The sequence below is a fragment of the Vidua macroura genome, chromosome 6 (assembly GCF_024509145.1).
Source record: "Vidua macroura isolate BioBank_ID:100142 chromosome 6, ASM2450914v1, whole genome shotgun sequence".
NCBI lineage: Eukaryota > Metazoa > Chordata > Aves > Passeriformes > Viduidae > Vidua > Vidua macroura.
This window is the reverse complement of record NC_071576.1, coordinates 58,635,503-58,662,731: the sequence shown is the minus strand read 5'-3', so window position 1 is coordinate 58,662,731 and position 27,229 is coordinate 58,635,503. Positions and strand designations below refer to the sequence as shown.

The 27,229-nt window shown below is 34.6% G+C and overlaps 1 protein-coding gene across 2 annotated transcripts in view; it reads right to left on the bottom strand.

The window, feature by feature from the left end:
- Positions 1-710: 710 nt before the first annotated feature.
- The window catches only part of LUZP2 (leucine zipper protein 2), a 135,416-nt gene continuing 108,897 nt past the window's right edge, over positions 711-27,229 (bottom strand). Inside the window, exons 10-12 of one of the 2 annotated variants that reach the window (XM_053979204.1) lie at positions 8,692-8,784; positions 1,953-2,030; positions 711-1,335 (exon numbers count right to left, since the gene is read on the bottom strand). In XM_053979204.1, coding sequence (XP_053835179.1) covers positions 1,240-1,335; positions 1,953-2,030; positions 8,692-8,784 — 267 coding nt within the window. In that variant the 3' untranslated portion in view covers positions 711-1,239. Of the gene's footprint in view, positions 1,336-1,952; positions 2,357-8,691; positions 8,785-27,229 lie in introns of both variants that reach the window. The other variant, XR_008437432.1, reaches the window with a different exon arrangement.

Genomic DNA, 27,229 nt, shown 5'->3' with positions numbered 1-27,229 from the left:
TGAAGGAGAGGTAAAATCCTAAAAGCTAAAACTGAAGACAGAGCATCACTAAGTCAAATAAAAGATTAGTCTATTTGCTTTTAAACTGATACAAAGCAAGAAAAAGGAAATTATTATAACTACTTTAAATCTAGTAAAAATGTGCTAAGGTGTGCATTAAGACAAAGGTGGAAGTTTACAAGTTACAAATGCTTAAAAGACTTCTTGCTAGGGATAGCATAGCATTGCATCAGGCAGTTTACTATTCCAACCATGCTTGAAAGATTCGCATCCCAAAAAGATATGGCCTATGGATTCTTAAATTAGACCAATAATGACATACACACAAACAAGTAAAACATTCTCTCTTCTCCTTTTCTTTCTGCTTTCTTGTCACAGAGGATGTGACTAAGGAGACACTGAAAGAATCCACGAGTGACAGAGCTTACTCCAATCAGTCCTCCCTGATGGAGTGATCAAAGGCCAACTGTAGTGGACAAAATAAGGCTTTACCCTTTGAAGTATATTTCATCCTGTTGAGATCAGCACAAATAAAAGGGATGAAACTGACTTCCCATGGCTGTCATCCAAACTATGAAACTGTAACTCAGTACCACCTGCAAATTTTTTTTGCTTGAATCCTCAAAGTAATGATCCTCTCTATCTCCATCCCTTAAAATCCAATTCTGTCAGCTTTTCAGTGTTCAAAAATGGACTAGTTAAGATAGCAGTGAGGAAAAAAAGAACAAAATAAACATATTTTATTGTGTAAGTAAGTAGATTTGAGATGGAATTACTAAAAGGTAAGTATACATGGACCCCCCCACACACAGTTATCTTTTTACAGTTGCACTTAAGGATTGTACTTCAAATATGGTTACACAGGTATCTTCCCCCCACACGCACACTGACTTAATATTAGAACCTAATCTGCCACAAAATTACATGAAATAGACTGAGAAATATACTTGAGAATGACTATTGTTTACATAGGAGGTAATTTATAGTATACAATTACTGATAAGGAAGAACAAGAACTCAAAGACTGGAGTGCATTACAAAGCATTTCTTCAAACATCCATTTTGGATTATTGCTGTAAGGTGTTAACTGGTCTGTTCTAGACTAATTTACAGACATCCATAAAATAGTGAAAAATCCATGCTTTAGAAACCTGGGACATTTCATGCCTTTGTGCTAGCAGAACATGAGAATGGAAGTGATTGGCATTTTTCAATGTAGATTAGTAGCATTTAGAGTTTTTATTCTGGTGTACTAACTGATTCTTCGTTTTTTTTCTCATTTTTTCCAGGTGATTTTTTATCTTCGGGTTTTGTCCATGGAGGGCTGTGAAACTTCTGTAGAGGTAAAAACATGGTTTATAGAATACATACATACGTAAGCAGAAATAAAAATAGTATGTTAAAATTCCATGGCAATGGAATTGTCCCTAAAAAAGGGTCCTGATCTCTATTAAAGAAAGCATAATTAACAACCTTCACAGTGCAAAACCATACAAGTCTGATGCTGCATACAGCTTCATATCACTGCATATTATATATATATATATATATATATATATATATATATATATATATATATATGTATATGCGTATGTATATCTATATATAGATATAGATATAAACAATTATATATGTATTTAATATTTAATTATTTTGGAAATCTCTCCTTACTCCTGCTTCCAGGGCTATACACATCACACTGTCAAATTAAGTAATTTGACTACTCATTCATTTGACTACCAGCTCTCCAAATATTTACTAGTTTGCAAATTGTTACCAGCCAGAAAACATTTTGAACAGATGAACTGTAATCAGATGCAGTCAAAGTCTGAATTAAGTAGTCTTCTCTTTTGAGACAGAACTTGGTGGAGAATGTGTAAGTATACTTTAAGTAACTGAATTTCACAAGACCTTTTAGTAAAACCCCAAAAAATTACTCCGAAAGAGAATACCTGAAAGCTTGTCTCTGTTTCTGCTGCCTTCAAACGAGATATTGAATCATTACGATTCCCCAAACATGTCTTGGCAACCTGTCAATAGAAATGTCAGAGATAGCTACTTCATATTTTTTCCAAAAATATTCAGTTTTCAAAAAAAAAAAAAAAAAACAAACCCAAAAACCAAAAAAAAACAACAAAAAAACCACAAAACCCTACTGGGTCTTCTTTTAAGCCTACTTGATGAAATGGAACAAAGTTTTCATAGCTAAGCTTGTCCCAGACTCCCATCATCCCTGTAACAGTCTTCAACAATAAAGTCTTGTGACAGCAAGTTTAACAACTTGATACTTATCCAGCTTTTTTTCTTCATGTTTAAATCTCATCACCAATAGTGAAGTTTACTTCTACAAGTGGTCCTAGGGAACAGAAAATTAATTACAAGTGTCTTTTATGGGTGAGGAAATAGTAGCAAACAGTAGAAAATCAGCATTGCAGTTAGAACTTCTCTATTACTATCCTCTTGTCTAAACTCCAGATCTCTTATGTATAATAATCCCTGAATAGGGATATAAAGTCACTGAATGGGGAAGTCAGATGACTCTCAAGGCAGAAAATCTTGTTGCATTAATTGCTGTCATTTTATTCAAGGAATAATGTTATATTCTTTGCCAATATGCTTTTTAATATCTGGGAAAACAGAGTTGCACAGCGTAAATAAAATTAATTACAAAGTGGATTTTTGAACTAAAGATATCTTCAGATATGAAACCAGAGATTTACTCAACACTGAAAATTCTACTGTACTTAAATCAAAGTCCCTTCAGGAGTAGGATTAAGGATGCCATAAGAAAAGGCGTTGAAACATGAAATAGAGTCAAATATTCATAATACTTGGTCATTACTCTAAAATGAGTTCATATTAGAATTTCTCTACTTGTTTTGCTATTAAAAGTGATACATTTAAATGCAGTGAAAATGACTGGGTTTTTTTAAAGTTTTAAATCATCAAGACTCTTTCCAATGTAACAGTGGGGGGGGTTTAGTCATGTTTAAGCTACTGAAGTTAGCCTCTGAGATGATGCAGATGGATTTGATGTGGGGAACTCTTTTTCATATTTTCCCACTCTAGACACTAGCAAATAAAAATTGGATTCATGTAGGGAATAATCAAGGCAGTATTGATTAAAACAAAGTCTATTGATAAAGCACCTACTTCTTTTATGACAAAAAATCAAAACATCAAACAAACATGTGGTTTATGTCTTAGATAAAGACTAAAAAGTCAGATGACAGAGTAGCAATTTTTAGTAGACTTGTAATACTTCAAAACCTTTTAAGTGTGGTCCTGTCAAAACTTCCATTTAAATTATTTACTCTTAATCTAGATTTAAAAATAGTATTTCAAGCTGAATTGTCATCAGAAAAAATGAAGATTTAGGTGACTACTAGGTGTGTGGCTTGAGCACAAAAGATACTATAGGTCAAATGATCAATAGTACTGCGAAATGTGTAATGAAGAGGATAGAAATAATGATAATTAAATATGATAATTTACATATCCAGAATTTTCTCTGACTGTACATACTAGAACATGAAATCAGGTAAACTATTTCACCAACATAATTTATAGGAGACAGGAAGCAAAAACTATTACTTGTATTAATAAGGTCAACTTCTTAAGACATATGCAAAGGAAGAAAAAAAAAAGCAGGTCTGCTTTAGAGAAAATAAAAGCAAACGATAAAACAATGCTTTATGGGTGAGTAGTCTTGCACACTCTTTTCATAGACCAGATAACAAAAGCTATTTTGATAGGAAAAGAGCAATAAAGTCTTATGTCTGTAGTATTTCATATTTGTTCACTCAGAGATCTTTTCCTTTTAGTAGCACACCATATGGATCACTGTTGGAGAAAGAGGGGGACTTTTTCTTAAGAATGTCTTTATGATGTTAAAGCATAACATATTCATTATTGACTGCTTGTCACTGTAAAACATTGTATATAATTACCAAATAAATTACAGATTGAACAACAACAGTTCAATAGGCAGGACTGTAACCAGTTCCTATGGACGAGGTGTACACACACACACACACACACACACACACACACACAGGACTGGGTTTAACAGAACCCAGACTGAATCCCATCCACACATGACCTCAGGCATATATATAAATAAATACATACACATACACCCCCTACCCCCACACCGCCATGTGTGTATTTATGTGCTTTTACATATATATATATATATATGCCTATATAAACACATAAATATACAAATACACACAACACACACATCTTTGTGTCCCTCAGCTAAAGATCAGTGGAGGAATACAAACCCAAAGAACCAGAATACCTTTCACAACCTTAGGTGACAGACAAAGAAAGCAAAATATTAAACTTTTGTTACTGTTGTTAGTTCCCTCTATGCCAGGTAGTGGATTGTTTTGTATGTTCGTCTGGGTGACTCTCTGTCTGTCTGTCTGATTCCCTCCCATGAGAGGTACACTCAGTACAAAAGGACAGAATGAGAGCTTGACATGGTAGAAACTATCAAAAAGCAAAAACCACTTGCTGTGTTGCTTTCCTCAGCTTAGCATGCAGCCCAATTAACAAACTATCTGTGTGTGAAATTACGGTTATAAAATCTGCGTCTTCATTGGTAATGTATACAAAATTTGAGAAGTTATGGTATTCAATTGTCCTAGTAAATAACACTGCAAAGCTGGAGAGCTTCACAGCTGGATGTATGAATGACAAAGGTGGATAAATGAAGGGTGCATCTTTATTTAAAAAATTTCAACAAGCCAGTCAGAACTCAGCATGTCCATTGGCTGTTAAATCATGCAACTTTATCTACGAACAGCTGAACAATGTAACTAGAAGTATTTTCTACTGCATCAACTCAGCAAATCAGAACTGGCTTTACGGTCGAAAAAATCATAACAATTTAAGGCCAAGTAATTCACAAGTGGACAGGAAATCAAGTTTAAATAAGTGGTATTATAACATCTTTTGCAGTTAGAAAATAATTCTGCTGCTCCTAAAGAGCATCATACAGATTTAGTTGACCAGACATTGGAGTTTGAGTGGGTTTTTTTTTTGCATCTCTACTCCGTTTGGCTTCAGAGGGCACAAAAAGCAGATATTAAGTTGTTTGTAAAGCATGATGGGGGAGAAAGTACTGAGTTAATTCTGAAGATAACTATTTATCTTAGTTGTCAGGTTAAGTTCACAGTTTACTCAAAGACATGTTTTATCAGATTTGCTCATGAATTTGTTACAGATCTGTACTGGAAGCTGCTTTAATCACTGTTTAGAAGAAAGGAACAGAACAAGAAGCATGTGAAATGTGCATATACCTTTTCAGAAGACACCTCTGCAGTTTTTCATATCCCTTTCCTGTTTTAGATCACAGTGTGCTAAGGGGATGGTTAAACTCGGATGATGTAACTTCTTATGACCTTCCTAGTCCTCATTTACAGAATCAAATTTACTTTAAGGATTTTATTAGTTTGAAATTTTGTTATAAAAATGGTTATTTTTTTTTCTCTTATTATGCCCTTTGGAAAAGAATTGGAGAGTGCAATTTGATCAAAGCTCTGAAACTGAAACTGATTTTAGAAAATAAAGCAAAATGCTGTAGTTGCTTAGAAATGTGTACAGTTTTGGCTCCAATACTGAATGTCCTTTGTCGTTGAATGGTTAATGAACATATAGTGTTTTTTTACTGCAGGAAATTAAGGCACTAAATAAAAGCACTACCACTTCTATTTACCAGAGAAAATTCTATAAGGACAAAGCAAAAAATCTAATATGACAACAGAGAACGAAGAATAATTTTATAAATTCTTTGATGTTTTAGCAATACCAAGTAGATGGTTTAAAATGATATGTTACATGCATAAGAATTATCTCACATGAAAAGGGAATGAAGTAAATTATGGTGTAAAAGCCAAAATCCCAAAAGCTTTTGGGAAGACAGAAAAAGGAAGGGATACAGAGGAAAAAGCTCTGCAGAACTCTGGTTCTGCACAGAGACTTTCAGGAGTCAGACATAGGAAAGCATCTCTGGATAAGGCTAAGAAAAAGTAGTATTGACAAGATGCCTCTAATAAAGTACAAATAATCTAAAGAACGGAAACTTTTACAACAATATGGAAGTTAATTTTTTTGTTGTTGTTGTTTATGATGAGTTTCAGATTCTGTATCACAGGATATTCTACCTACTTCTGGCTATTACTGGTCCTATACCAAATTTCATTACAGATAAATATCAGCAGTGTCTAATTTCCAAATTTGCTACTCTGTATCCCATTTGCCAATAAATTTTCATTTGTATTTGTCCTAATGTAAACTACACTAATTACTCTGAACAGGCATAAACCCCATAAATACAAAATTGCAGAAAGATCACAAATTTAACATAGAGATGCTTAGCCATACAGACTTAAAAATACCAATTGGAACAAGCAACTAACCATTTTGCTTTACTTTTGCCTCAGTATCTGTAAGATTGCATGTTCTTCTCTAGTTAGTCTTCACTACCTTAATTCTTTCTAAATAGAAATCACATTTTATTTATCAGAGACACAATAAAATGATCTTTGTAAAGTTCTGAGAAAGGATTGCTGACATATTGAAATATTAGGTTTCTAGGCAACACAGTTTTAAGTACATCTTCACTAATTTTTCTTTAAAATGCTGCATTACAACCTTAACCATCCAACCTTAATCTTCCTTCATTTGAATTCAAGCAGCTGTAAAAACTTCAGAAAAAATTACGCACAGTCAAGTAATGAAAAAACACAATTAAAACTCTTCCCAAGTGTTGAATTTTCTCCAAGTGATAGTGTTCACAGGTACAAAGTGCAGCTTTGTATTACTGAAGGAATATGATCCTTTGGGAAAATAAATTCCTTCCAGTTCTTTCAGAACTTAAAGTGGTATCTCTAATGCCAATATAAAAAGGCTAATTGTGGACAGAACATTTTTAGTTCAGTTCTCAAAGCTAATAATTTGAATTCTTCCTTGTGTCTTTCTTTCTCTCTATGTTAATGTGAGATGATGATGATGATGATGATGATGATGATGATGATGATGATGAAGAAAAGGTTGCTAGACCAATGTCTATACCTGCACTATTTTTATGTCCATTTTAGCCTATGTTAAGATGGACAGTGTGTCTGCCTGCTGACAGACTAAAATGTTGCTGACTGACTAAACAGTTAAAAACAGTAGCTGTTAGAAGGACAAAAAACAACCACCAGCTAATCTAAATAACTAAAACCTTGATTTTATGGAAAGGTGAATCTTTTAGGTGTCTTTCATGCAGTACTTGATACAGAAATTAAATACTGTTTTGATTTTTGAAATACATTACCAGTTGTTTTTTTCTTTCTCTTTTAATGTATCTACTTCTGTAAAAAAAGAGTTGTTTAAAATTTCTGACACAAGTATTTAGCCTAAATTTTTTCAGTCTCTACTAAAAGTATTCTATATTTCATCAAGCCTTACACAACTTTTCCAAGGAATAACTAACTTCTAGTCATAATCTAAATGGAGTTCACTCCATAGTTTTACATGTTTTACTTCCTCTCCTTCAAATTTTATTAACAACTGAAGTTTCCTTTACCTTTAGGTATTAAGAAATGTGCAACAGCAAAGTATGCACTCATGGATTTTCATAATTTCTCCTGGTTCTCTAGATGATGTGGCAGAAGGGAAGTAACTTTTAACTGAACAAACTTGTAACACCTTTGTAATAAATGGATACTATATAATTTTTTAAAAATTTATTGTATACTGAATCATCTAAGATTTTTTTTTTCCCAGAATTTTCTTCACACTGTCATGATCACTAACAGCAAGCTACTCATTTACCTCCGTAAGATTTTGTTTTATCTCAAGATATAACAATATATTTAATATATATTGAATATTCTATATTTATATTTCACCTGCAAATTAGTCAGAGTAGCACTATACTTTTTGAACTTTTGAGCAGAAAATCCTCAACAGTCAGAGCAGACTCTCACAACAAAATCTGTCTCGCTTATTTTTTCTTTTTTTTTTCCCTGTTCTATTTGTACCTTTATAATTACAGCCACAATACATGCATTTGAGATTTCTGTTAAGAGCTCACACCATGCTGTTTGACTGAGTGTATTGTCTCAGTAAAAGCACCAGATTCAGCTTTCTGTCAGAGCTGTCATAAGAAAAACACAGCTTACAGCTTTTCTAGACTGGCAGTGAATGATATCACATCCTTTCAACTGTTATGCTGTCATGTCTTACATCTCCCCAAAGGCTTTGCTTTGTTAAACAAAGCATCTGTGAAGGCTGTGCCTGATTATTAGAAGTAAATAAATTAGTAATAAATATAATGACATGTAAACAAGGGTTTTGCATCTCACTATAATGCAGGCAACACTTCAACCAGGAACAAATTTTTGAAATGGTTAAACATCACATGACACCACTTTCCACCAGTGCTCTTCCTGCAACAGCTTTACCAGTTCTATTAAGCAGTTAAAAAAAAAAAAACACCTTGATAATATATATGCACAGATTGACAGCAAAGAGCATTTGCTCCTCAGCAAATGCTTTTAATACAGAACATAGCGGGCTTATAAAATATGTCTACCATCTTGAATAGGAAAAGTCTCATTGACAGTTGCCTAAAGCATTCATGTTTTCATACAGCCTACATTAGGCCTTGTTTTTCAGGTGAGCTAATCTTACATCTTGAGAATCACACTCCTGGGTGCTTTGATTTTCTTCCTTTTTCAAGGCCAGATGAAAATTCTCTTTCTCTGCTGAGACATTTTGCCAGGCCTGAAAAAGAAAAAATATAAAATAATAATTTAAAAAACATTTATATAATTGAGATAAAATATCAAATAAATCACATGTGGAAATTCAGGATAACAATGAAAAACCAAGAGGTCATATACTGCAAACTGTTAACTATTTTATATACTGCATTTTCAGCAAATTTTATACAGGGAATGCCTTAATATACATTCTTGTTACAGCACTCCCTTGTAGATGATTAGTTCCATATGTATAATCAAGATACTCTATCTAAATGCCAAAGGAGGGGAAAAGAGCATTTTCAGAACACATATTCCTGTGACTCTTGTGGGTTCTGGGAAGGACTGAGGCTGGGAGTTGACATGTTTATGAGCTGCTTTAGCTTACTTTAGCCACCCAAGCTGCAAGCTGGCAAAACATGTTCCTTTTCATGCCTTTCTCTCCTTACACACAAAAAGGACTGCTGTATGGGGAAGGCACTCAAATATCATTTTATAAGCAGTGAACTTCCTTCCACTGAATTGTTGCTTGTTTTAAGCATAATTTTCTATATGCTTTTGAAGCTTTTAAGATTCAAAAGGACATAAAAGGAAGAACACACACTGAAACTAACCTGAAAGCATCAAATTGTCTGCAAGACAAATTGAAACTCTTTAGGGGGGTGGTGACAGGAAACAAAGCAAAATAACTTTTCTGTAAAGGGAAGTTAAAACTTCAGACACCAGTTTTGAAACCTTTCTCATGTCACTTATACTGCATTGAATTACTAAATAATATAATGATGATCAGAAATTATGAACAGGACAAACCAAACTAAGCAGGTCACTATTTACAATTTAACTTGAACCATGAAAAATACTTCAATTCATAGTTGAAATAAAACAGATAGTTCAAAAAGTCTCTGATTAACAGCTCTCCAATGAGGATTTGTTAGTTTTATAGAGCAACTGACTACAGGAGGAAGTAATGTGGAGATAAACAAATTTAAAAGATCAATATAAATAATAGTTTTGTTAAATAATAAATGCCATTTAATACCTGTATTGAGCGACCTGTCTGTTTGGACTGAAAGAAATTACAGTTCTTCAAACCTAAATTTCTTCCCACTGAATAAGAGAAGTGTATGTTCAATAAATTATAAAACCTATGTTCACTTGATTTCCTGACTACCTGACATAGTAAAATCCCATGGGATGCCAGCAAAACGAGGCAGCTTTAAGCCCTACTAACTGAGGAGAATAAATGCCTATGCATAGTACTTCTTATTTCAGAATTTGATTCATGCTTAAGATTGTACCTTAGCAAATGATATACAATTTCTCAGTGTGTTGTACTCATTTCTACAAAACAAGGGCAAGTTTGAGATTTTAGGTAAGTTGTCATGAAAAAATTGATTCCAAGTGTCACATTTTCAAAATTTTAAAGCATTTACTATTTCTAGGATATTGGAAAACAGGAAAATTTCCAATTGTCTCCTGTTTAATCTTCAAAATATTGAAGTCAGTTATTACATACTAGAACTCTTCTTTTCTCTCTCCCAAAACAAAAGACAAGATTTTATGAGGTTTTTCAATTTCTATAGGATTGCCTTAGCCAGTAAGATCAGATTATGTAACAAACTATTAAAATCCCTTACCAGAGCTGCACTGCTCAGACACCAGCCAAACCTGGGAGCAGTGAGCTGGACTGCTTCATTCCCCCAATTTTCTAATTAATGGACATTGAATCCCTTCATCTATCACACAACCATCACCTCCAATTATTTTTCGTACTGTTACCCTAAGGTGACGCTGATCTGCATGCCTTAAGTTCAAGTTTAAAACACCACCACACTTCTCACAAAGGCCAAAGGAGGAAAGCAAGACCCTGGCTGGGTCCCTGTCATGGTTTGACTTTGGCCAAATGCCAGGCCCCCAGGAAAGTAATTTTCTTACCCTCTCCTGCTGTCTGGGCAGAGGAAAGAGAAAAAAATTAACAAAGGGCTCATGACTTAAGGACTGGGAGAAAAACACTCTAAGGGCAAAACATGTTCACATTTAAATGTATAAAGTAAATTTATTATTAAGAGAGTCGGAGGAGGATAATGAAAAGTAAAAGAAGCCTTTAAAACACCTTTTTTTCTTCCCAGCCCCTCCCTCCTTCCCAATGGCACCGAAGGGAGACAGGATGTGGGGATTTTGGCCAGTTTGTCATTCGAGATCTTCTGTGTGCTCACGGAGTCTTTTCTCTGCTATGCAGTTAGGTCCCTCCCATGGGCAAACAGTCTTCCCAAAACTGCTGTGATGTGGGTCACAGTCTTCCACAGTCTTCCACAGTCTTCCAAAGAAACACTGCTCTAGTCTGGAAGCAAATGCCCTCTGTCTGTATCTCTGGAAGCAGGGGCACTCTCTCTCCATTTGGATCACAGCTTTCTCTGGCATCCACCCGCTCCAGCATGAGCGTTTTCCCCACGGGCTGCAAGCAGATCTCTGCATTCCCTGTGGACTGCATATGTTTCAGGGGCTCAGCTTATTTCCCCATAGTCCTCACTGCAGCTTGCAGAGGAATCTCGGCTCCGATGCTTGGAGCACCTCCTCCCTCTTTCTTTTCCACTGACCTTGGAGCGGCCAGGTTGTTTTTCCCTCACATGTCCTCACTTCCTCCTCTTCTCTGGCTAGAAGAAAAACTGCTGCTCGTAGGTACCACTGCAAACAAGTTCCATTAATTTATATAAAAATTAATATGCTATTATTTATCTGAGTGAAGCCTATTTACTAGACCAACACCTTACGTAATAAAAGTGACATCTAGTTTTCCACAGTGAAATTGTTTGGATAAAGAGCATGAACTCCTTCCCAATTTACTTAAAGCTTTCTAAACTCATATCTTTCAAATATGGGATTTCAAATGCAAATTTTTTTTCAAGGAACATGAAATCTTCTACCTTGTTTTTCTCTTTGAAATAATTTAGAAGCATCGTCATGGTGAGACCTTACAAGCTTGACTAAAACCCAAGCTTTGCATTTCAGATCCTTGAAATAATTGTTTAAAATGTATTGAAGGTATGTGCTTGCAGAGGAAACTAGAGTCTGTTGATGACTGCTTTGCTTGCAGCAAAACTTGCATAATGCTTGAAGAGAAGCAAGCTAAACTCCAAAGTTTGCAGTGGAATAAATAAGACCCCACTTCTCCTTCATGCCCTTGAAATTCCCTTCAGTTATGCTTTATACCAAACAGCTTTTCTTCTCAAAGAGTGCACTATTGTTATAATACCCTCATCTTCACTGCTAAATAAAACTGCAAAATTCGGTCAACTGAATCCCATCTTTCAAAAGATTTTGAAATTTTGCTATGTAGCTCAAGTATTTGCCATATTGTGAATAGTTTTACTGGCTCTTTCTTCTCACATGACTTTTTGGCACGACTACACAACCCTTACTCTGTAGTCAGTAGTTTTTCACGTGAGATGCCAGAGTGCTAGGAACAGGACTTGCCAGACAACCTGCCAACACAATATGGGTCACATCAATGCAATTTTTCCCTGTTACTTAGACAGTCACAGATTAATCTTTTCTACACTAGGGTTTCTAGTGATAATCAATTTCCACATTAACAAAAAAAAAAAAATTATGGGCACTCATACTGATCTAACAGAAGGACCACACTTTCAATGTAAGCAAACAAACGAAACAGTTTCTGGGAAAGTGAGAGTTCGTGATATCCAAGGACCAAAAAAAACCCCAGTTCATGATGGCCATAATGGCTTTCCTCTAATGATGGACAATGTCTTGACATGCCCATTTTTATGAACTTACACTGAAATCATGGAGTTTGTCCAGAAACACATTTTTTACTACTGAAGGTTTCATGGACCCAGACTGCAAACATTCAAAAGCTACCTAGAAAACACTTGCCAGCCTGTCTTTGCTGTGCTGGCTGCACCTGTCTGCACTTTGTGACATCTGTTTGGCATGTTGGGTGAGGCCAGTCTGAGAGATCTCTCTGGACTGGAGTTGTTTCTCTTTACCAACCTCCACCAAGATTACTAACCAGATGGTCTGCCAAGAGGCTAAAAGGAAGGAACAGCTTAGGCAGGGGTCATCCTCACTTCTCAGTGCACTCAGTTTTGTATTCTTCTGGGACATGTCTTATTCTTTTGAGGTGGAAGTGGCTTTTGTCATGTCTAGGAGGTCACAGGTTGCTACAATTTGTAGCACTTACTGTAAAAACCGAGCAGTTTTGTACAGAGCAAGTGGATGAAGTTGTCAGAGCTTTTCTGGGCAAGGTGCATAGATCAAGAGCCAGAAATATCACCTTTCCAAAGTCAGTTCTGACTGCTCCTGGAAACCACATCTGTACACTGCACACACACACACAGGCCAGCTGCCACATTAATGCCTCATATATTAACTTTGGCCAAGGCAAAGGTGCTAAACCTATAACCTTTTCCTTCACTCTTCTTTTTTGAGTAGCATCATTTGCAATTACAAAAGTTAATATAATTTTGAAGTGTATTATAGACTTTTGAGTTATCTTCTTAGCCCTACAAGTTTCATAGAATCATAGACTGGCTTGGGTTGGACGGGACCTTAAAGAACACCTTATTCCAAATTAGAGACGTTGTAAAGTAATTGAGTATTTATTATACCTTTCCACAACAGAATTCACAGACAAATATGTAATTGATATGTATATATTGATATATAAAAAGAAAAATAATTGTATTTCTTTTCTTTATATACTGATTAAAAATCTTCCGCAGTAACTGCCATGCAAAAATAAATGAGAAGTCAATACAAAAAACAGTAATAAAATGACATATTTCTGTAAGTGAAGGTCACTGGATTTGTATAGACATATATTTGAGATGCTTTAGAGTAGAGATAATTAGCTTTTCTCCACTGCATTAGCAATACTATTCAATAACTAAGTGGGAGAGACATACTTTAGTTTTTATATCTATTTAATGCACATCTACAGAGATACAATTTTATAGGACAATTCCTTTTAAAGGACTGCAAATCCTATAATGTACATACCATACATAAACTTCTACAAACCGTTTCTAAAGTAAGCATGTTTGTCATTATAGTTATTTCCTTTTTGTTCCAATTTGCACTGTATTCAACTATCTTTAATGTGGAAAATAGCTGCTTACTTTTATGTCAACACTCAGCATTGAGTATAGGTCTAAGTTTTGCAAATATTCTAGAACAACTCCACTCCAATTAGAAGTGGAAACTGTTAGGATATATTCAACATGCATACCAAAAGATCACATTTCATTTTCTTCACATTTCACAGATGTTTGTATTGGTTATAAAGGAGTTTCTCCAAGATGAACATCCACAATGATCTCAAATAGCTGAACATCCATCAAAGTGAAAGGACTTTTCTTTCAAATAGATCATTTGGGATGATAGATGACATATCTAGATGTCAATCTCCTGAATAATTCTTTTCATCTACGAGTGCAGAATTTCCCCTCATACATACAGCTGCCTCATAGCAGTATATTATTATAACATATTATATGTTATAACATATTATATATTATGTTAGACATTTTATACATTATTAATTTACATTTTTACTTTCTAAGTCTTCTGGGGTCCTTTATCTCTTGGAAAAAACTATTCTAAAAGAAAAAAAAAAATTAATAATTTTGTTTGTCAAGAGCCAGGGAAGATACTGAAGTTTTCCAACACTATTTTTAGTGTTTCCTACTTAATAAGTCTTCTACTTTAAGTCTCCCTGGGGAAAAAAAACTAGTTCAAAATCACCTCAAACCAAAGGACCTCATTGCTAAGTGAACATCCTTTCTATATGAAAGCTAGTTCATAGAGAAAGGATGAACTACCCCTGAACTACAGTGAGCTGGAGGATTTCAGTCTCAGTCAGAGACCAGGGCAAAGCATCCTTCCCAGGGCAGTCCAGCATGACATGCAGCAAACTCACAAATGTGCTCAAAGATAAGAAAGTACCACAGAAACAGAAGATAAAAATAATAATAGGACACCTTCCACTAGTAATATACAGAATGTATTTGCATTTACAGTATGGTGTGGAAGTCTGTTAACTATCCTCAGGTATTTAGGTTGACCCCCAGATGCCTCCAGGACAGCAAGGGGCTGGTAAAGGAGAAAAGACTCACAAGAGAGGAATGCAATTCTAAAAATGCCTAGCTACACATACAAAGAAGTTCCACGTGTTTGTTACTGTGCACTGAATTCTGCTGTTTTTTTCTAATGTACTTAGTTTGAAAGCATTGCATGTTTGAGATAATTTCAGTTTTCTAATAGAACCTTAAAAGCAACACTTTCAGTTGCCTCACTTCCTTGGGACAACTGCAATTTCTTATTTGTATTTTCATGCAGCTGGGGGTGTGAAAACCATTGTGAAGATGTACACAACCATTTTTTTCTCTATCATTAAGAACATCTCAGTGATTCATTGTACCTCAGTTTTCAACAGAGTCAGAATGATGTATTTACTTCTATTCAACTGCCAAAACAAAAAGAGAGAATATCTAAGTCACGTGCTTAGACAAAAATAAACAAAAGGAAACAAATCAAAGTTCTGGTGAGATGATACAAGAGAAAGAGATAAAATTACTTAACTGAAAACAGAATTTAGAAATACTTTTTCCTTGTACTAACTTTATGGAAGTCATAAATAATTTTTATTAAACTGTGGACAAAACACCATCAACTTCTTGTTGCATAGTTTATGTTGGTATAAAATATATGAGACAATGAAAACCTGAAATTATTGGAGTCAGTTGTTTAGGTTGGCTGTTCAGGAAAATTCTCACTAAATAGAACCCCACATGTCACACAGTTTTGTAGCCTAGTGAGATTAAACATTTACAGCCCAAATTATATTTTAATCAATCATGGCTAGCAAAAAAGAATCCAAGTTGTTCTAAGTAGTGCTTAGTGCACATATACTTGAAAGCGGGCCTCCTTATTACTTAAAAATAAACCAAGCAAAGAAAATAAATAATTTAAAGTGTGGATTGGTACAATGTGCTGATAAGAGAACTAACCTGTAAAATTCTGGAATTTATTAATAGCCTACCATGGAGGATATTCAAGTGTGCGCTCTATACAGGGCAATTCTACTGCTACACACTTTTGAGCAGTTACCAGAAATATTCTTAATAAAAAAGACATTTTTATTTTTCTTTGAGTTTTCTGCAGATAACAGAACTGAGTTCTGCAGCTACACACATGTGGAAGTACTCTAATAAAAGAAGAATTACTGAAATTTGCGGAGATGCTATTTCAACATTACCTGAAATTGCATAACACCACCACAAAATGTGGCTATTCATCTTTATGGGTCACTGAACATTAAAATTTTCGAAATGATACCATTTACAAGACCACCTGTGCTCCGTAATTTGTGTCTTCCAAATTTCTCATTTACCAGCTGTAGTAATTAGGCTATTGTTTACCTGCTCTGTTTTTGTAGAGGATATAATTGCAAAGTGAATTTGAAGCACACCTGGCTTATCATTCGGCCAAAACCCAAACAGGCTTTCCTTTGCTACAAATAGCTTAAATTATTCTTCATGTAGCAAATTCAATCAAAATATGTTAATATAAATACCAGATTAAAGTTTGTACATATGTAAGAATCTGTAAAATGAGTCCATGGAAATGGAAATCACATCTTGTCAGTAAAAGGCAATACAAGATTTCAGTTTTACCATCAGCAACATTTTATTCCATAAGAGCAACCAGCGAAACTGGTGAAATATTTGCTTTTTATGATCATCTGTAACCAGGTAGGTGTTCCCACAGCTGTCTACAGCTTCTGTCTCACTTTAATCATTCGGCTGATATTTAAAGAGGAGAGAAGTATCTCTTGAAAAGCATCTATATTTTGAATGTATAACAAGATACAAAGGCTTGTGCCTTAAAAAACAACCAAATTGCACTTCAAATAATCCAGTTCAAAAATTTAACAAAGTCCTATTAGATCTCTACTACTCTGTAGGTAGATGCTACTACATTACACATCAGGAGTCTTCTGACTTTAATAGGTAAAAGAAATGCTCTATTGCTGCTCAATTTATGTTCTTTGAAGTCAGCAGGGCTAATGACAAAAATATTTGCCGAAAGCCAGTGCTGCTTCTAATGATGTAGCAATGTGTGATCTGAATAGATATCATGGATTTGGAGGAGAGCTTACTGCTGTGGGAAAGCTGCTGATGGATGACACATTTGGGGTTTGGTCCTGAAAGTCCTAAGCACAATTTCAGTGGAAGCTGAGAAGGCTCACTGCCGTTACAAAAAAGGAAGGGCTTCCTATAAGGCTTTCCTTGCCTCTATTTATTTAATCCCCAAATGCAGCATTTTTCGATGACATTTCTGTTCTGACATTTTCCTGAGATTAATTTTCCATCCTGGCACATGCTTTAAAGAAAATGTTTGTGTGGTATTACAGGATTGGAGTCCTGAGTTCAGGTCTCATGGCACTACAGTTGGGTCACTTGCTTATCATAAAGTTATGCCACAGTCATTTTTATAACTGATCTGCTGTGTGTGGCTAAGGTCCATGGACATCTTTTGCATAGATGTCTCAAGAGAATAGGGTCCTAAACCCTTTATTTATATTGTGTAGGCATGCAAATGCTGTTGGATATATTTAAGAGCATAGACATACCATTCCTAAATTGCTTTCAAAGCACTTTACTGCAGCAAATATACTTGAGCCTATAATACCTAGATAAAAGGAAAAGTAGAATAACCTCTAAATGGCAAGGAAGGAATTACATTTATTACTGAAGGCTCTATGTAGCTCACCCAGAAACATGACTGGATTTGCCACACAACATATCAAGAGCTTCTTGAATTATTGTTCTTTCAAAGGACTTTGTAATAAACTTTTGTCATGCATATCATTAATCCTTTCTATTTAAATTATAAAGTTTTAATTTGTTGTTTTCCTCAGTCAAATAAAAAATTGGGGCAACTTGAGAAATAACTGGCTTTGTGTGTAGCAAAAGCTGTATCTACTTTTGATGCCCTGTAGTTATTTAATGGTTCAGTTCTGTGGAATATTATCTTTGCTACAGACCTGACAAAAAACCACTTAGATATGAATATTTTTGTAATATTTCTTTAAAGGCAAGATAGCTCTGCTATGTTTTTCTGCCTGACAGTAACAAAAGTGTCCTTCAAGTCTCATTTCTGAATATAAACTTCAGATTTCAGGGTCTTCTGTTACTGTCTGGTAATATATTACACGATTTTTTTTTTGTATTCAGGAGATCTTTCTAAGTATAAAAAATTATTTGAAAATATTTTTCCCCAATATACCTTGACTACTATAGTCCTGAATATGCAACAAGACTGCAGAGTCCCCTACTGCTACTCCCAGTACTTCCAGAACACTCCCACTGTTCTGGATATTATACTTTCTACCTACTTATACTGCCACTTGCAAACACTAACCCACATGCATAAGCAATTTAGCAGTTAGAATAGCTGAAGAATTACAAAGATAGATATACAGCACTGTGTAACTGACCTATGCAAATCAGAGCCTTGGCATAGCTGAAAATTCATCACCTAGACAGTGCTACTCATTAAAATAAACAAAATGAAGCAAAACCCCATCCCCCAACCAACCTTCCACAACCCCAGATAAGAAGGATAAGATGAAAGAAAGCATATAAGGAAAAGGGCATCCACAGCAATATTTTAAAAAGGAAGAAAAAGAAAGAGCCATTGGAGACAAATGATAAGTTAAACAGAAGGAAATCTGGTATGTTTTGATAACAGGTCTGCATGTCACTAACAACGGCAGATATTCAGGCAATGTTGTGTTCATCTTGTCTCCTGGTTTTTAGTTCTTGCTTGTCACATAAATTGAAACCTATCTGGAACAATGAAAAGGTGTGGATCTGAGAAGAATCAGCATTTCTGAAAGAGCTTACCTACTGTGTTTTGCAGTAAACAGTGCCCCTGATTTAATGAATGAGAAAACACAAGTACTGCTTGGCAAAATGCAGGATAAATTGATTAGTGCAAATAAAAGGAATAGAGCTTTGTTTCATTCCATTACCCATGCTGCATTTTACAGCCCTTATCCTACTCAGGGGCAATAAGTGAAACAGCAGTCCATCAAAATTAAGCATGTTATGGCAAAATACAGAAAAAATTCCATCTCCAAACACGTACAAGTCTTCTTTCAGGTCCTGAACATGAAAAATTAATTAATACATTTTTGGCTTTCTGAGACTTCACACATCTAAAATAAAGAAAAATGGGAACAAATAAAAATCAAGATAGCAAGTAAACTGTGGTTTACATTCTGCATGGGAAGAGAAAAACTTTAGAAATACACTGTAATAACATTTAAAAAATGAAAAAATATCCAACTGCAAAGCACAGGTTGCACATCATTTGTACAATGCAAGCTGTATAGCAGCAGGGTGAACCTGGACTTTCATTTGTATTGTGTTTGTATCATAAGCTATGATATCTATCCCATTAATATTTTACATTTCTCTAGACCTAGCATTTTAGAAAGAATGCTGTTGAAAAAAAAACTGTTGAGAGAAAAAATGTAACAACCACTAAAACTTCTTCAATAAATAATATATACATTTTAATCTCTAAATTATGTATCTGGACACAGGCTGGGGTTGTTATGTCTTCTTGACAGAGATTTAGACTTGCATGCTGTAGTTGAAGATCTCAGATTAGCATGTGTGATATACTACACTAAATAAACTGCAAATATCTAGCCAAGTATTATTGTCTGAAGTTGAAGGGTCACCTTGGCCAAGTTAAATTGCTCTTGGTATTTATGTAACACTTTTACTGCCTTTCAACTGAATTTGATGCAAGTCAATACCTTTTTAAAAAAACTAGGGGATGTGCTTCTGCTATTTTTGGCTCTAAATTCACACAGAAACAATTTTATGCAACTCTATAGAGGTTAGTTTCATCTTAAAAACATGCATTTGTGATATTTTTTACTTTTTTCTTCCACTTGATCTGCAGTGGGTGTTAAGACTTCGAACTTTTCTGTCTACCCTTGTGATTCTCTAGGGGATGTTCTGCCATAGCATGACAGAAATATGAAGGAAGATAAAGCGTGGAACCACAAAATCACACTTTCCCCCTCCCCCAAATGTCTCATGATTCAGAGCTGCAACTAATGCTATTATGACAGTCCAAACTATGGTATTACATTCACAACCAGAAATAGTGAGGAAGGCAGTTGGTTCCCTCAGATAGATCTTTGTATCTATCTATCTGTCTATCTATCTATCTATCTATCTATCATTTATCTATCATCTATCTCTATATATCTATCTCTATATACATATCTACAATATGTACATTTGAAAACACATTTTGTTGCCTCTTCTCTGTTGGATTCAATGAGCAGCAAATATAATTATGACCCATGGAGGAGGAATCTCTAATCTAACAGTTTCACAATATTGGTATTAATGAAATGACTGAATAATTTTCCTCTTATTAATTTTTCTTCCTAGAACAGCTGTGTCCAAAAACTCATAAGAATTTTGTTGTTGGTAGAGGAACAGATTTTCTTCATATTGTGTGAGAATCATTGCTGTTTGCTGTACAAGCACAGAGAAACTCTATATACAAGCAGAGCAAAACAGATTGTGAAATTCCAGTGCTAATTAAAAGCCAGACTATTTGATCAGAAAGACAATAATACAGAAATCAGTACAGATAAAGAAAGTAGGAAACCTAAAAACATACAGGTAACCATTGGTATTTTTCATTCTAATTGCACTCAACTGGTCATAGATCTGGGTAACAATGAATAATAATAAAAACCACCTTTCATTTAGACCAGGAATAAAGATCTTGCAATTAAAAAGTGCAGAATAAGCATTCTATTTGAAGCCATAATAATTTTAGTTTGACCTAGTGACTGAAATTTCAATTACAGACATTCCTTCATGGCAACATTTATGCCAAGGAGTTGAAGAAGAAGTTTTGTATTTTCAAGCAGAATGTATATGTTTAAACACTTGTAGACTTCACATCAGGAGCTACAATATAGGAGAGGTGATACATAAAAAGTTCTAATACTTAAATGAACATATGAACTAAATGTAGCTTCACTGTAAAAGGGAGTCAAAAAACTGAAGGTATTAGGCAAAAAGCTTTTAAGTACTTCACAGATGTTTAGGGATGGGTGCAGAAGTTTTAGATCCTATATAACAGAAATTAACTCCTTTATTGCTGGTGAGCTATTAGCTGTACTTACAAGCACAGTTCATTATCTGCTCCAGGCCATATATGCCTCAAAGGTCTGCTGATAGAGAACCATAGAATGATTTGGATTGGAAAGGAAAGGATCTTAAGTCATCTAGTTCAATCACCCTGCCACCTTCCATCCTATTTGTGGAAGTGTCCCACTTCCATAGGGACGCCTTCTACTAGACCAGGCTGCTCAAAGCCCCATCCAAGCTGGTCTTGAACACTTCCAGGGATATTCACAACTTATTTGGGCAATGTGTAGCTACATTCCTGCTGAGAGCTTTTGTAATGAGCTGGAACTACTGGAAAACTTTAAAAAAGGCAGCAAAGGCTGCATAAAACAGTGATAATCAGGAATATCAAGTGGCATGTTGCTGTGGCTAGAGTTTGCTTCAGAGAAGCTAAGCTGCTCATATTCCTCCTTCAGCTGTTTCTGCTACAGTTTCTATCAGCTGGAGCTGGACTGTTCTGGATGATAAGGACAGCTAAATTACAGATAGCTGGGGTTATTGTTTGTACTTTATTACTGCATCAGGAACCTACGTTTATGAAGGGAAAAATAAAAATTGCAAAGCTCTTGGTTACCTTCTACTAATTATTTGAAGTGTACTAAAACTGCAAAAAATGCAGAATGCCATCGTGTATTTCTGAATTCAAACGGTCCTGCTGCCTAAATAAACAGCACACTAGTACTTGTATATAAAGTCAGCCAAGATGAATGCCACTGTCTGTAACTTCCAGCCCTTCTGTTCCAAAAGGCAAACCTATTTTCTGACAAATTATAAATCCTCGAGATTTATATTTGTATTCCCATAAATACAATTTTTTTTTTAAAGCCATTCTACAAAATACATGTAATGACATAGTACTCCTAGGACTCTTTGCATTAAGTGATTAATGAAATATTAAGCAAGTACTTGTCATTATAGAATCTTAAATGAATGAGGAAAGTGAAATAAAAATGTAGGACTATAATTAGAAGACCTTAAGTTTTAATATCTCTACATTTCAAACCTTTCTATTGTTCTTGATTCTGTGCTTAATGATTCCTCTGGTAAATATGAAAAATGAAAGGCAGTCTAAACTCAAATTTCATTAAGATAGTGACAATTTTCATTATAAAGAGCTGGCAGGGTTTGCAATGGAAAGGCAGCTGTTTACTAACGTGTTTATTTCAACACTATTTCTTTAATCACATTTTTCCTAGTAACTCTGCCCTAAGTTTTTTGGCTTGACACTTGATGTGTCCTTTTTCTTCAGTGTTTTTGGCTGTTGCCTGGATTACATGCCAGTGTGTAATTTGCCAGGGCTGCACTGAATTCAGTTGTGATATATTGGCTTGACAGGGAAAGACGCTTCCGTGCAGGCTGTTAAAAATAAAAACTGCATCATTCCATGTGTTTGGAAAGAGTTTGACTCACCTATTTAAATAATAAATAGTAATGGGGTAGACAGCAAAGTCAGGTGGCACAAGGAGTAGTCAGCAATGATGATACAATATCAAATGCTAAATTATTCCATAAGGAAATTTACTGTCCTGTAAAATTTTATCTGTTCAGCTCTTTAGTATCTAAAAACCAAAATATGCTTAAGGTTATTAGAGAATAAGGGATGGCTGGAATTCTGGATTTCTGAATTGCTGACTGGATTTCAGAGTTACCTAGTCATGTTTTTAATTTGGTTTTTTTTTCTGTAATGAATGTCCGTGTACTAACAGGCAAAATCTGGACTTCTGTTACACTGGATCTCAGCATGCAAAATAGGAAAGGTCTGAGTTACATGTTTATAGCTCCTTTTTTGCTGAATTTCTGCTACTGAGGTCATGGATGAAAGCATTATCTAGGAGTTTTTTTTACAAGTGGTAAAATGGTAGAAAAAAACTTTCAAGGTGTATACATCAAGAATTGTACAGATAATCATTGTGGCAAATATTACGCCAGGTGAGACAAGATGTCCACGGGCTTTCTTCTGTCCTTAATGTGTATGATGATATTAAAAATTCACAGCATAAATTAACTGTCAGTGATTCCAAAATATGGCATCAGAGAGTGGGGGTAGAAAGCAAGCCTTTTTTTTTTTAGTGGCTTAGTTGTTCATGAACACTTATGGTTAATGCCAGAACGAAGTTAGCTCACATCGTATGGATCATTTCACTTCAGATTTCTTGTAATAAGCATTAGCATTTCTTGTAATAGCTTAGCAGTAACTCTAGATGTCTTTTTTAAACTTATCTGTAGCTAAAACACAAAGAAAAGGAAATAGAATTAATTGGGTTTGAAAACATACAGTTTTCTGAAATACTCATGCATATAATAAGTATTATTATTATTAGAACAAAAAACTTGTTAGCAATTTTTATAAGTCAATTACCTGTATTATATTATAGCTAATCCTCTAATTTCACATTACCTTATTAATAGCTACATTTTTATATCATTTTTTTCTTAATGAGTGGGCAAGTTCAAATACCTAGTATTTTGTAGATGCAAAGCTCAAGGATTGCTGGAGATATGGGTATATGCTCTTGCAAATATATGTATATATAAACTACATGTATAAATACACCTTCTGCTTCATTTTTCCACCACTTCTGAAGTCTTAAAAGAGGCACCCTTCGTCCTTCACTGTAGGGAGAGGAACTTACTTTTCTATAACTATGAAGATACTTAGCATCTTCAGTTGTGTGTGGGAGGTTGATGTTATAATACTTAAGAAACTGAAACCACCAAATAAACACATTCATTGAACAACACTCTTCATTTTCTACAGCCATCATAAAGGAAAAAGCAATTTTCCATGGGATAATGAACACTGTATACCATCAGTTACACTCAGAGCAGCAATTGTACACACCACCACTTTATAGGCAATTACAGTCTTCCCAAATGAATGAAACAGCTATTCAGGGTACAGTCAGAGACATGAACATCTGTATTTCCAGAAAGACAAAGCCAAAGATGCTCAACCCTGGACGAGGTACAGACCCTAGGGAGACCAACTTGGTGAAGCTGGAACCCTCCTGAATCATGACCCGAATTCCATAAATGGGGTCCCTTGGAGAAGTGCTTTTCCTTTTGAGGCTTTGAGTTTTCTTCCACAATTCTGCTTTAAAAGAGGCTTTTTTTATTGATTTAAGTATGGTAAAGGAAACTTTTACAAAAAACCCCTCTACTTGCCTGTTTAAGTCCCTTCTAAACAGCTGCACTTATAAAAAATTACCTAACAATATAATAACATGACAACAGTTCCACCAACAGAGATAAGGACTATTGTCTTTCAAAAGATATGAGAAAAAAGGACTTAAAAAATAATTTATAAATTACCTTGAAATATGTAATGATTAAATATTTAATAGTAATTTACTTATTACTCCACTGCTTCAAACATTCAATTTGAGAACCATCCAAATAACTTTCAAGGATTTGAAACAAAATATACTCTATGTTAGAAGTTTTTTGTTGTAAATGAATGTCTGCTTTTCCATTATATGAGAGCACATTCCTTCAGACTAAATGACATTTAATTTACTATTTTTATTTTGCATTTTATCTATTGTTATTTTAGCATAAAATAATAAATGTAGAAAAGGGGGGAGATTAACCATTTTGGAAGATTATGAGATTCCAGGTGTAAGGTAGTAAGTAGTTTTGTAAATTGCTCAGGGCTAAATTGAACTTAAATGGCTTGGATTTAATCATTAGTTCATTCCTCAATTCTTATGCCTTATGATTGAATGCAATACTTTTAATCAAGTTACTAGAAAATTCCTAATAATGGCCAAAATGCCCCATTAATATTTTCTTTATGAATATTTTCCAAACCACATCTTCACTCAAATCGAAGAAAAGGATCTTAACTGTTTTAACAGAAAAGAATTTTAACTTTCTCTAATGTTTCCCACTTGGCTGCCTATACACATAGCAAGGCAAACTATGTAAGATTAATAATACATATTTTATAAAGTATACATGCATTAATAATTTTCAAATAAATCTTCAATATATCCTTGGGTAGCAAAATTCCCTTGGGAGTACTTTCAAAATTCCACTCCATTTTGTAAACCACTTAAAATGATCCATTAGCTCTTCTGCACATTTTCTGTGCTGATTTACACAGAACATCCATAGAAAAAAATGCTAATATTAAAGAAAAAGAAAATGGGGTTACTAATGTGCAACTACAAAGACACATAAATTCTGTCTTATTGTCATTGCTCACATGCACATATTTTTTAACAGAACATGTAACAAACACATCATCTATGAAAGTCAAAAGATGAAAAATATATTATTACTTTTCTGCTAAATGCAACTTCAACTAAAATTAGAGATTGTGTACATTTTACCCGTTATCTCTGCTGTCACCAGGCCAAAAAAAAAAAAAAAAAAAGAGAAATATTAAAAAAAAAATCACTTGATGTGAGTAGGTGAGGAAAGATCTGTCTAAAATAATAACATCTGAAAAGTAATTAAAGGGTCTTCTCTGTTTCTGATAGAGAAAAAGCTTGTCCAGAAATCTGCTGAGCATCACAGCAAGCTTGAGGCTGCTCTAGTTTGGGGTCCTGGCTTTAGACTGAAGCAAAATCAGGTAAACTGCATGTATGCTGTAAAGTGCTAATCCACAGGTCCATGTGAGACCAATCACCACACCTAACAATCTGGATTTTGATGTTATTTAAAATATTTCTTAAGAAATTTAAATGTTGTATATACATATACCTTTTCAACCACTGTCAAGCAGCAATCCACAGTATTTTGAGACATATTATGTAATAGATTACAGAAGACTTTATTGAAACATCTGAGAGATAAAGAGTTAATTAAAAAAGGATATTTGGAGTGAATCTATGGAGTGATTTTAATTTACAGGAAAACAGATCTGTAGCTAACAGCCACAAAATGTGCAGCAATAAACAATTAACAGTTACCTCTTTAACCCATTAGCACATTGCTAATTTCAGAGTTGAACCCTGGGGTAATGGGCCATTCCAGCTACTTACACTCTGCAACAAAGAGGAGTGAAGTCAAATAGTTAATGAAATTAAGATAAAGATTGAGCCACTGAAACTTGAAGGAAAAGGATATTTTGTGTGTGTGTGTGTGTGTGTTGGGAGGGGGTGTTACAGACTAAATAAGAGATACCAGGTACTTTTTTCCATTTCCCTTGATTGTATTCAGACAATTGAAAAAAAAAAAATAAAAATAAGGAAAAGTACTCTGTATTTCAGTCAAATATCTAGAATCTAATTCTAATCTCTATCTGTGTTCTCACGTCCCTGTGTGCAACATCAAGGAGACCCCAAATTCTCCAAAGGCTCTGACCCTAGATGAAACTTAAACAGAGACATGCTGTCTAGCTGGCCCTTATCCTTCAGTACTCCTCTAATGACAGAGGCATGAACACTTCCAACCTGAAGGAAAGGACAATTAGAGCAAGCTGAACAATTCTACAGCCACATTAATTAGGAACAATATCCCAGAGTGCTGCTCTGCTTGCATAATCTACGAAAGAGAAGTCTGCTGTCCTGTAGAACACAGATCCAGTGAGCTTAATCTAAATGAACACTATCATACCCATGTGCTGCTAATAATTAATACAGTGCTTTTTTTCCAGAGGTAATAATTTTTGGGAATGATGGTTTCTTCCTGCAAAACAGTTATTAATAAACTGACAATCATAATTTTTGGGAATGATGGTTTCTTCCTGCAAAACAGTTATTAATAAACTGACAATCATAATTTTAAGAGTAGCGATGTGATATCCACTTTTATAATTATATTCTGCTTTCTGAAATTGTATTTTAATTACATATAGAAAGATTACTAATTTTTGGCTTCAGCCTGTGCACTAACAGTAAATACCAACAACTGCCATATACAAATTGCAAATTGGCTATGAGTTAGCAATTCCTATTTTTATTTCAGTTTTGTAATGAAAGGAGGACACTGAAGTGTCCTTCAGTCATTCTTCTGTAAAACTTCCTTTTCACTGAACTTACACATTTCTTCTAGTTCTATCTATTGAATCAGTTGAATTCAGGGAAAATGCAACACTGGAGACGAAAATTACTAGGACGGTTGTTAATCAATATGAATCTTGACCGTATTATAATGTTTGAATTTATTGACTCAAACCAGTTTTTATCTTTTTTTTTTTCCTCATGCTTTCTCTGAAACTGCCCTTCTCATCTTGTAAGACTGGAATATTCCCTATTCCCTATTGTC